The sequence below is a fragment of the Ruditapes philippinarum genome, unplaced genomic scaffold, assembly GCF_026571515.1.
Source record: "Ruditapes philippinarum isolate M1 unplaced genomic scaffold, ASM2657151v2 ctg4150_1_1_1_1, whole genome shotgun sequence".
NCBI lineage: Eukaryota > Metazoa > Mollusca > Bivalvia > Venerida > Veneridae > Ruditapes > Ruditapes philippinarum.
The window spans coordinates 78191-91198 of NW_026853135.1; the positions used below are offsets into that span (position 1 = coordinate 78191).

Genomic DNA, 13008 nt, shown 5'->3' on the forward strand with positions numbered 1-13008 from the left:
GAAAAAATGATGCTATAAATTACATAGAAATGGCATTGAATAATCCAACAAAGAATTTACAATTGCATTTGATTTTGAAGCACAAAAATCAAAAGCATTGAACAGATTTTAACAAAAACGTTCCGTATGCTTAATGTATCTTTGAACTTCTAAAAATATTAATGAATTGCCTTCTTCGGAATAAGCAACATTACCAAAAAGAAGAGTACCCGTATTAAAAGGATGAAAAATGCGAGAAGCATTAAATGTTGTATTCATTGTGTTTAGTTGTTATGATATATTCAAAATATCTGTTATATAATAGCGATTGGTGTTTTTCTAGTACGGAACGTTCGTATCCAAACAACATGAATATTTGGTACAACCACCGAGGGATAACCGAAGTACTTACACAGTATCGCTGATGGAAGAAAAGCTGACAAAATCGTTTGATTATATTAAATTGTCAGACACAGGTAAGGTTTTAGTTGTATAACTCAGTCTTTAGTAGATTTATTCACATGCAAGTAAATGACTCGGATAAAGTTCTAATATTGATCAAGTTTCATTTTTTATTCAACGCTTGCTGTGTAAATATGTTTTTACTTATCTGGCATTTTTGCGATTGTAAATTTAGGAGTAGTTCGTTTGCTGTGTCCCATCATTTAATATTTCTTTACCTTTAATGCAATGAACTTTTTTTCTGATTAAAGACTTAAAACAAGATATAAATTAACGGACACAGATTTTTTCAAGTGATAAAAGTTTATGTTGTTAAACTAAATACATATGCTGATTTCCTTTGTTTTCTAAAATAAAATCGTTAGGAATATTTTATATCAATAGTGAAGAAGATCTTTGAATACCCAATTTGACCTGATATTGCTATTCTGTAAATACGCAAATGTAATGATATATAGTTATATAATTGGTATATGGTCACATAGTAGTATATTTATGGTTATAGCTTGTTTACGGATAGTGATCCTGTTCAGACACCTTATAGTTTAATCAATCCATTTTTGTTCAGACGCTAAAATAACTGAAGGAAAGATGCAGAATCGCTCAGAGCAGACAATAAATACCAGAGAAAAGCGACAGACGACCGACTACGAGATCGAAATTTTCTTCGTGATTGACTTTGCACTTTACAAATGGTATTTTTAGTTATTTATTTTTATACGCCCGCGTGAAAAACGGGTCGTATTATAGTCTCCCCCCCACCCGAAGGGCGGCTGGGGGACATCCGATTTTTGTTCGGAGCATATCTCCTACACCCATAAAGGAATCAAAATGAAACTTTATACAAAATGTTCACCACTATAAAAAGCCGTGTTCCGTGCATAAACCAGATCTCTTGGTCAAAGGTCAAGGTCATACTTAGAGGTCGTAGAAAAACGCTTGTCCGGAGCAAAACGTCTACATGCATAGAGGGATGTCAACTTAACTTGGAAAAAATGTTCACTATTGTAAAACGGAGTGTCGCCTTGCAAATTTAGGTTCCTGCGGCCAAAGTCAAGGTCACACACAGGCGTCAAAACTCAGATAAAATATGAAAAAGTGTAATGGGACCATTTAGTCATTATTTATTGAGGGATTGAAACACAAATGGTCATTTTTGTGACAACTGATGCTAAACATGTAATTTAGGTTAGTATTTGAAAGACCAAGGTCACTTAAGATGATTGTCAATGTCACTAAAGATAATAAAATATAGAGATTTTGTCCAGAGCATATCTTCTACACATACCGCGGGATTTTAATGAAACTTCATACAAATGTTAACTACTATAAATACCGTTTCTCGTGCATAAAACAGGTTTCTATGTCAACAATCAAGGGCAAACTTATAGGTAATTGAAAAACGCTTTTTTCCAGAGCAAAACTTCTACATGCATAAAGGGATTTCAATATTACTTTTCACAAATGTTCACTATTGCTAGGCGGAGTGTCGCATGCAAAATTTAGGTTCCTGCGGCCAAGGTCAATGTCACATATAGGGGTCAAGTTTCAGATAAAAATATGAAAATGTGTAATTGGACCATTTAGTCATAATTTTTATTGAGGGATTTGAAACACTAACAGTCATTTTCATGACTACTGGTGTGAATTTAGGTTAATATATGCAAGGTCAAGGTCACTTAAGATGATTGTCAAGGTCACTAAAGATGATAAAATAATTATAGAAATTTTGTTCAGAGCATATCTCCTACACGTACGGAGGGATTCTAATGAAACATCTTACAAATGTTCACATCTATAAGAAGCCGTTTCGTGTGTATAAACCAGGCCCGGCTTTCACTAACGTTCTCAAAGTTAAAATCTCAGCTCAAATCTGAGATTTTTCTCAAATCAGAAATTCAGATTGAGATTTATCTCAGTTTGGCTGGAACTAAAAAATATTGAGAACAATCTAAACTATATATCTGAGATTTTTCTCAGATGTATTGAGACCAAGCTACGGCTTTCACTTACGTTCTCAAAGTCAAAATCTCAGCTCAAATCTGAGATTTTTCTCAACTCAGAAATTGAGGTTGAGATTTTTCTCAGTTTGGCAATCACTAAAAATATTAAGAAAACTCTCAACTTAAGATTTGAGATTTTTCTCAGATATATTGAGACAAGGTTTGGCTGTCTCAGATTATGTCTCAGTGAAGCTAAATTATCATTATCATGGGTATTTATACTTTCTGCATGGTTATTTTTATAAAAAAAAACCCCATAATTTGTCCTTTTTTGGCAAATAAAGTTCCTATTAATTTCATATATTACTGTTTGCAAAAATTATGAAGATCTACATTCATTCTTGATAAATTATGTTCTTTAGCATTCAAATATTCAAACATTTGCTTCTTGGTGTTTGTTGTTGTTGTTTTTTTAAAAAAATAAAACAAGAAAGATATATCTGTAATCATTTACGTGATAAACATACAAACAAATCCCTGTTGCGTCATTTTACATTAAACAGCAACTGTATACTTTGTAACAAAAAAAACTCCATAGACAAGTATTAGAAGCCCATCAACAATGCACACTAAGATTGAAGTTTTAAGATAGCCGCTTATGTCTTGAGAAAAAAGCAGTCTCAGTTAAGAAAATTCTCAAATGTTGAGAAAAAGTTTAGTGAAAGCCAACTTGACATTTTTCTCAGTTGAGTAAGAGTCTCAGTCAGATTGGAGACAATCTTAAGTTGAGATTTGTATAAGTTTGAGAACGTTCGTGAAAGCCTGGCCAGGTTTGACTCAAACTCCTCACAGCGGTTACGTCACGCTTTGCTACTTTAACCACCGCAGCCACTGAAACCCAAGTGACGATAGTTGTATCATGTGACAAAAACATAGCCAGTTTCAGAACGCCAAGGATCCCATATCCAACTGGCAGATTTACAATTACATCCTTACAAGATAAAATATGTTCAAAACACTCAATTTGTCTACACTTTTAAACATATGCCGGATCAAAATCTTTGCGAAATCGTTCAATAACTGTTCAACTTCAGCCATTGTTTACTATACATACGGTGTCACAGTGAAAATATTTTTCGTTGTTTACAGAATAATTTTTATACGTAGGATATTTTTTTTTACATTCTTGTACATTAAGCATAACAATTTAATGAAAGAAAACTTAAATGAGATAAAGTATTCTTTTTTAAAATTAAAAGTGAAAAAAAAAAATATTCGGCTCTCTGACGACCGAATTTACTTGTGGTGGCAGTGGTTTCTGTACTGATCAGTGGAAGTATCCGCTGCGGAGAGTTTGTCTGTCTCAGATATCGATTATGTCTTAGTATTAAAGGCTAAATAACTATTATCATAGGTACTTTTACTTTATGCATGTTTTTTTTTTTATAAATAAACATAATTTGACCTTTTTGGCAATAAAGTGTCTATTAATTTCATTTAAGTTACTGTAATAATTATATTGACTGATTTTTTGTGGGTGACATCATGCGCTATATTAATGACGTCATAAAATTATGACGTCACAATATTCATACTTATATAATTTATTTTTTAATTTTGTTTCGCTTTTTTTTATCTTCATTCATTCTTGATAAATTATTTTCATTTCATTAAATATTCACACATTTGCAATTGCTTCTCAGTGTTTTTGTTGTTGTTTGTTTTTGTTTTACAAGAAATATATAGATTTACTTATTGTTATAAATATACAAAACATTTCCTTGTTGCGTCATCTTTCATCAAAACAGCAACTATATACTTCATAACAAAAAGGAACATTCTATATTTAAGTCATAGAAGCCTATAAACAATGCTCACTGAGAGTTTAATGAGAAAAAAAAGTCTCAGTTGAGAAAATTCTCAAATGTTGAAAAAAAGTTTATTGAACGCCAACTTGATATTTTTCTCAAGTCAGTAATAATCTCAGTACAAATTGAGACAATCTTATGTTGTTTTTATCAACTTAAGATTGTCCCAAATCTGACTTAGATTCTAACTCACCTGAGAAAAATCTCAAGTTGGCTTTCACTAAACTTTTTCTCAACATTTAAGAATTTTCTCAACTAAGACTGCTTTTCTTCAAGACATAAACGGCTATCTTAAAACTTCAATCTTAGTGTGCATTGTCGATGGGCCTCTTAGACTACTGTATGGAGTTTTCTTTTTGTTACAAAGTAAATAGTTGCCTTTTTGATGTAAAATGACGTAACAGGGAATTTGTTTGTATATTTATTTCATTAATGATTACTATGGTGACATAAAAGTGACATTTGCAAATTTATTTTTTGTTTATTTTTTGATACTTATTTTTTATTCTTTTTTTGTTTTTCGTTCATGTTTTTTAGCTCACCAGAGCCGAAGGCTCAGGGTGAGCTATTAGTATCAAAGGGGGATACTCCGGCGTACGTCGTCCATCGCCCGTCGTCATGCGTCAACAATCGTCTTCTTCCCTGAAACTACTGGGCAGATTTACCTAAAATTTGGTCTGTAGCATCCTTGTGACAGTCACACTAAAATTTGCTTATGTCATTTAAATTGGCCCCTTTTAGGGGTCAGCAGAGCTAAAAATAGAAAAAAACATATTCTACTACAGAACTAATTGATGGATAATCACCAAACTTTGTCTGTAGCATTCTTGGGTAGTCTTTTATCAAATTTGCTCATATTAATCTGATTGGCCGCTTTTAGGGGTCTCTAGGGCTAAAAATAGAAAAAAAACCTTAAGACATCTTCTTCCACAGAAATAATTGATGGATGATCACCAAACTTTGTCTGTAGCCTTCTTTAATAGTCTTTTATCAAGTTTGCTCATATTAATTTCATTGGCCCCTTTTAAGGGCCGCTATAGCAAACTTTGTCTGTAGCATTCTTGGGTAGTCTTTTATAAAGTTTGCTCATATTAACTTCATTGGCCCCTTTTAGGGGCCGCTATAGCTAAACATAGAAAGACCTTTAGACATCTTCTTCTACAGAACTAATTGATGGATGATAACCAAACTTTGTCTGTATCCTTCTTGGGTAGTCTTTTATCAAGTTTGCTCATATTAATTTCATTAACCTCTTTTAGGGGCTGCTATAGCTCAAAATAGAGAAACCTTTAGACATCTTTTTCTACAGAACTAATTGATGGATGATCACCAAACTTTGTCTGTATCCTTCTTGGGTATTCTTTTATCAAGTTTGCTCATATTAATTTCATTGGCCCCTTTTAGGGGCTGCTATAGCTAAAAATAGAAAAACCTTTAGACATCTTCTTCTACAGAACTAATTGATGGATGATCACCAAACTTTGTCTGTAGCATTCTTGGGTAGTCTTTTATCAAGTTTGCTCATATTAATTTCATTGGCCCCTTTTAGGGGCTGCTTTAGCTCAAAATAGAAAAACTTTTAGACATCTTCTTCTACAGAACTAATTGATGGATGATCACCAAACTTTGTCTGTATCCTTCTTGGATAGTCTTTTATCAAGTTTGCTCATATTAATTTCATTGGCCACTTATATGGGTCTCTAGAGCTAAAAATAGAAAAACCTTAAGACATCTTCTTCTACAGAACTAATTGATAGATGATCACCAAACTTGATCTGTAGCATTCTCGGGTAGTCTTTTATCAAATTTGCTCATATTAATGTCATTGGCCCCTTGTAAGGGCCGCTAAAGCTAAAAATAGAAATACCTTTAAATGTCTAACTAGTGGATAATCACCAAATTTTGTCTGTAGCATTCTTAGGTAGTTTTTTATCAAGTGTGTTGATATTGATTTGATTGGCCCATTGTAGGGGTCTCTAGGGCTAAAAATAGAAAAAAAACCATTTAGACCTATTGCGTTGCACTTGTTCGTCCGTCCGTCCATCCATCCGTCCGTCCGTACGTCTGTCAGCACTCACAGGATAGTAATTATGTGGCTAGAGGGACAATAGGTAACTGTTCTTTCTCTTTGATGTCATTCATTCCGTTATGCTTTTATGTGGCTCTTTTCTTTTGTGTGGTTAAAAAGAACAATAGAGAGAACAATAGAGTAGCCACATAATTACTCTCCTGTTAGAACTTCCGTCCGTACGTCTGTCCGTACGTCCCGAAATCTTGTGAACGCAACTTCTCTTAAACCGGATGGCACATTTTACTTCCAGGGATGAACAACCTTAATGTGTAGATAGTAGTAAAGGGCAACCAAATTTAACAGAATTATGGCCCTTTGTTGATTTGTTCACTATATACCATATAGAAATTTTGTGAACGCAATTCCTCTTTAACCGGATGGCAGATTTTGCTTAAACATCCAGGGATAAACAACCTTAATGTGTAGATGGTAGTAAAGGAAGGAATTTTCGCTGCGACCAAATTTAACAGAATTATGACCCTTTGTTGATTTTTTCACTATATACCATATAGAAATTTTGTGAACGCAACTCCTTTTAAACCGGATGGCAGATTTTGCTTAAACTTCCAGGGATGAACAACCTTAATGTGTAGATTGTAGTAAAGGAAGGAATTTTAGCTACGACCAAATTTAACAGAATTATGGCCCTTTGTTGTTTTTTTCACTCTATACTATTAAATTTTGTGAACGCAACTCCTCTTAAACAGGATGGCAGATATGCTTAAACTTCCAGGGATGAACAACCTGTAGATGGTAGTAAAGGAAGGAATTTTTGCTGTGACCAAAATTAACAGAATTATGGCCCTTTGTTGATTTTTTCATTATATAATTATATACTATGTTGAAATTTTGTGAACACAACTCTTCTTAAACCGGATGGCAGATTTTGCTTCAACTTCAAGGGATTAACAACGTTAATGTGTAGATGGTAGTAAAGGAAGGAATTTTTGCTGCGACCAAATTTAACAGAATAATGGCCCTTTTATGATTTTTACTTTTCAACTTGCGGCACATGTAGTCCAAAAAATATTTGACCTAGAGTCATAAGATTGACAGAACAGTGGCGTGTGGGGGCATCCGTGTCCTATGGACACATTTTTAGTTTAGTTTCTGATAGTGCCCATTAGGGTCCTAATACCTTAAACCTAATTCTGAATGAAAAGCGCGCTAAATAATACTACAGCGTGTCGTCATTTACGACGTCACGTCATTAAGTTTGTTACCAGTACTGTGCACGCTGGTATTTCACTGAAACAGTTTCAAACAGTGAAATTACCAGTTTTATACCATTGATATATTTCTATAAACCACCAAAAAGCATGTAATAAAGCATGTAATAAAGATATATTTTTCTCGTTTTACTGAAAAAAAACTACAACAAAATACACAAAGAAGCAAATATGTGAATATTTGAATGCTAACGAAAATAATTTATCAAGAATAAATGTAGATCTTAATATTTTTTTGCAGACAGTATTTTAAATGAAAACAAAACAAAATTCAGTATGTTTATTGTGCCGTCATAAATTCATGGCGTCATTAATTAGAGCACATGCTGTCACCAACAATAATCAGTCAATATATTACTTAATATATGAAATTAATAGGAACTTTATTTGCCAAAAAGGTCAAATTATGTTTATTTATAAAAATATCCATGCAGAAAGTGAAAATATCCATGAAAAAAAATGATTTAGCTTCATTGAGACATAATCTGAGACAGCCAAACCTTGTCTCAATATATGTGAGAAAAGGTCCCCAAATATAATGTTGAGATTTTTCTTAATTTCTTTTAGTGAAGCAAAACTGAGAAAAATTTCAATCTCAATTTCTGAGTTGAGAAAAATCTAAGATTTGAGCTGAGATTTTGACTTTGAGAACGTTAGTGAAAGCCGGGCCTGGTCTCAAGGGCAAAGGTCAAGGTCACACTTAAATTTGTTTTCGCCCCAGTTTCCAATAGAAACGTTCTTTAAAAGGCTTTTCCAGCGTGTGTAGAAACATTTTGAGAATAACAAATTTTGAAATCGTTGATAAAACTTTGTTTGTTTATTTTATTTCACTCTATAATTTTCAAGCGAATTCCAAAGTATTAATAGTGAAATAAATGTGAAATTAAACTCATTAATTTGCGACATTGAAATAGCGTTCTTGATTTGATTGTTTTTGTTAGTGCTGTTTGGCGCTACATTGTGACGTCATAAAAATAACGACTGAATTTAAGATATTCGTGTTTGGATTCTTTTTCTTAGTAAGACCATTTTCTTACAGTTTTCACAACTAAAAAATTGTTGTTTTTTTTATATATCAATGGCGCCGTCAATGTGTCGGTTTGAAAATACACAGGGAGGTAATAAGAACGGCGAGTGCATTGCTTCCTTCTTTGTTTATATAGAAAAAAAAATGCGATAGTGTTAGAACATAAAGTATCACTAAAATTCATTCTTATTGATTGTTTTTTTATGATCCCAAAGTGCGGTTGTTTCAAACTTGACACCAAAGTGTGTAACGAACGTTGGGGCTGGACCCCAAAGTACCTAACGCACTTTTGGGTCGGACCCCAAAGTGCATTTGATCCCAAAGTGCGTTGTTACACTGCTTTATTTGAACTTTGTGACTAGTCTTTGCTACATGCATTTTATCTTCCAAGCAAAAATTGATAGTTCTATTTCATTTATATCTAATGTTTTCATTCAGTAAAGAATAACTTTGTTGTTTTGTTCTACTTCCTGTATAAGAATTAGGAAATAGATATCAATTCTGAGTGCATTGTTGTAGAATACTGCACGGTTTGAGTTCAAATGCGTAGTTATATAATCACGAAGGCCGATAGGCCTGAGTGATTAATTACAAAGCATTTGAACGAAAAACGTGCATTATTACACAATAATGGCGAAAAATTAATATTTATTTCAATTCTAACACGTCAAGAATATAATTATTATTATAAAGTTGGACTTTATGTTTGGTGGTTAAATTTGTTTTCGCCTCAGAGTTTCCAATAGAAACGTTCTTTAAAGGCTGTTCCAGTGGGTTGAAAAAAAAACTGTCGTTAAATCTACCGTGTGTAGAAACATTTTTAGACTAACGAACTTGATGAAACTTTGTTTGTTTATTTTATTTCACTCTATAACTTTTTAAGCAAAATACAACTTGTGGAATAAATGTAAAACTTCACTCGTTTGCGACATTAAAATAGCGTACTTGATTTGATTGTTTTGCACGTGCTGTTTGGCGCTACATTGTGACGTCACGTAAACAACACTTTAAACGTCTGTGCAGCGACTGAATTAAAGATATTGGTGTTCGGATTCATTTTCTTAGTTAGACCATTTTCTTTCATTCTAGATAGTTTTCCCAACAAAATTCGACAAAAAATGTTTTTATTTATCAGATTTTTCAAACAAAATGGCGCCCTCAATGTGAAAATACACAGAGAGATAATAAGAACGGCGAGTGCATTGTTGTAGAATAATGCACGCTTCGGGCCCTCTTTGTTTATATAGAAAAAATGCCGATAGTGTTATAGAAAATACATGGTTGATGTCAGGATGGAGAAGGTTTATCCGGTGAGCGTGAAAGTGTATCTTGGCGAGCTTTAGCGAGCCAAGATTCACTTTTGCAGCGAACCGGAAAAACCTTCTCCAGCCCGATATTAACCATGTATTTGATTCATCCTGCTTTTAATAATGTTTTTAGAATAATTAAATGGTTTCATTCTTCTTTTTCTTCGATAAAATAGCATCTATATATTGTTTAGTTTTGCTGTTAAACATGTGACGTCATCATGTGACGTAATGACTGGAGATAGATAAGTTTATCCGGCAAGGCTTTATCCAGCTGATGATATTGATAGTAGCAGGATAAAGAATATTTTTTTTAACCAATTATTCTTAATCATTTGCCATTTCTCGTCCGAATAAGATTAAAATTTCCTTTTTAATTGAAACCTTGGTTAACAAATAAAGAAACGCGCGAGATATCGAACTGTTTTCTCTCTGTTTTCAGGACATATGCTTTGACTGAAGGAGAAAACGACAGACACACTGCCACAGTTAATAAACTGTTACAATTCACCTCTTTTATGTTAAACGTGGTAATATCTGATTTCCATATGTCTTATTTATCTCTTGGAAAATTACTTTTATCATTATTGCATCGTCTGTGGCAATTCTTCGACAATTCACCCGTGCCGATTTTGCGACTCCGTAAAAATGGTATTGCACGACTATGCATATATTTTGATGTGACGTCATTAGCGGTATACAAACATAGTGTAAAGAATTTTTTGGGTTAAGTGAAAAATAAAATATTAGATGCGTTCAAACTCATTGCTTAATTTATTGAACACGTTGAATAAAATGATATTATGCTCGCCAGAGGCTCGCATAAAAATATAATTTTATTCAACTCGTGCAATAAATTCAGTATTGAACTTATACACATTCAATATTCTCTATATATTTTACCGAGTAAGTACAAAAAGGAATATTTCACGAGTGGCACAGTGAACACTTTTTGTGCTCACGAAGTGAGATCAATTTTGATCTTTCACTAAAATAAACACATTTTCTTTATATTAATTGCAAAGAAACGTTTAAAGAAACATTTTAACCTTATACTAAATGAAGTTGTGCCAAATTATAATACAACGAGACGTCATTAAGTTGATTTCCAGAACTATACACGCTGGTATTTCACTGAACAACAGACATAAATCGAAAACAGAGAAAGTATCAAATTGCCTATTTATCATTGCCTAAATATCATTTTTATATTTCACTGATACATTTGTTTAAACCACTCCAAAACATGTAATTATTTGTTATCAAAATATTTTAATTAAGAAAATTCATTCATAGGTAGTCGGAATAACTTTAATCTCTGCCAATGACTATAATTCATTTTAAGGCAACATCTTTTTGCTCCTGTCTATTTTATGTTCAGATCAACTCCCACACTTGATGTTTATAGCTGCAGATGAGCCAAAAATGTCAAGAAAATTAAATATAATATGAAGGAAAATGTTCATAGATTTTAAGAAAAGTAAATCAATCAATATTAAAGTAATATTTTAAAGTAAAGTGCGGTTAATAACTGATCAAAATTATTTTTTCTGCGTGACTAACTCATTTAGGACAAATTGTGCATATTTTGACTTATTTTTGGTCATTTACGTGTACGGTTAGTGCCGTTTGCAATGAGTATATTTTCTTTGTTCACTTCATAATATTTTACTTTCAAAGATACTTTCAAAATAATCGTTAAAATTAGCATGCAGCATAGCGCTTTAAAGCTTTAGCAAGCCATCTCTGTTTCATTAATAACAAACGACATACATTAATTAATACACTTCTTATTATAGCTACATTGAATGGTATATTTGGTGTCTCTATATTGTCATGTTTTATATTCAGAGACGGAACCACCTTATTAAATTTAGCAAATTTCAATCATTTAAATGGCACATTAATCAAGTACCTTAACAGGGAATTTTAACATGTGCTATATTAAAGAAATAATATATTGCAAACAGTGATCTAATCGTTCAATAAAATCACTGTTTGGAGTTCGGATTCGAGGAATTATACTTCGAGGGCGAAGCCCGAGTGATATAATGATACGCATCCAAACGACAAACAATGACGTTATCAAACGATAAAGTCACCTATTTGAATATATTATTTCGATTCTAACACGACATCAACAAATAAATACTGCCGTACCTAATATAAAGCTAAATTGCGCTTGAATTGTTCCCGTACTTATTTTCAGTGCGTCGCATTTTTAGTGGTTAAGTCACATGCATAATGATAACGTCGCATGTCTAAATATAGAACGTCAACAGTGATTTTATTGCATATTCTAACATTCCTGATGATTTTGTCAGACTCACTAAAGACAAAGAAGAAAAAACCGGTGTTCTGCTAATAAACACTGGTTATGGGCTACTTGTATTTGAGCCTCTTATGTTTTCTCCCTCTATTATACAGATTACTTTACTAAGCCTTTTAAAGCAACAATAAAAAACATTGTAACTAATATTTCAGTTCTTATAATGTTTTCTTTTTCATACAATACTAAAATAATATCTCACGCATAAAGCCACAGATTTGATCCATATCAGTTAATAAATATTTTGACACACGTAAGCGGCGTAAGACGTCATCCTAAGTACACAACTCATTCATTGTTTGTTTTTATTATTTCTATATTTGAACAACAGAAGGATGCGAAATCGAACAGCGTTATACGGATATCAGCACCGGAAGTAATCTCCGCTTGAAAAAATAACATAAGTGATCTTCCTTAATTTCTCTTGTTAGAATCGAAATAATATCTGTCTGAGCGGTGTTTATCGGCTATTTAACAACGGTTTTGTCGTTTTGGTGCGAACAAATTAACCACTCAGGCCTACGGCTTTCATGGTCAATTCCTACGCATGATAAACACCGTTAAGACTCGCCCTGACCGATATTAATTCTTAAATAACACACACTTTTGGTTCGTCTATATTCAATAGGGAACAATGCGGGTCGTGTTAGAATTAACAGTATATTACATTTTTCAGGTGGATCTACGATATCGAAATATGAAAGACTACTCGTATACAATATCCTGTCTTTTTGCTGGAATTTACATAGCTGATGTAAGTGTTCATAGGGAACTAACCGATTAATTCTTCGTT

At 32.9% G+C, this 13008-nt stretch overlaps 1 protein-coding gene across 3 annotated transcripts in view; it reads left to right on the forward strand.

Moving 5' to 3' along the window:
* The window catches only part of LOC132734720 (uncharacterized), a 67948-nt gene that overhangs the window by 39167 nt on the left and 15773 nt on the right, over positions 1-13008 (forward strand). For 2 of the 3 annotated variants that reach the window (XM_060721533.1, XM_060721522.1), the window contains exons 5-8: positions 323-455; positions 1010-1136; positions 10329-10416; positions 12892-12969. In XM_060721533.1, the coding sequence (XP_060577516.1) occupies positions 323-455; positions 1010-1136; positions 10329-10416; positions 12892-12969 (426 nt within the window). The remainder of the gene's footprint in view (positions 1-322; positions 456-1009; positions 1137-10328; positions 10417-12891; positions 12970-13008) is intronic. The other variant, XM_060721544.1, reaches the window with a different exon arrangement.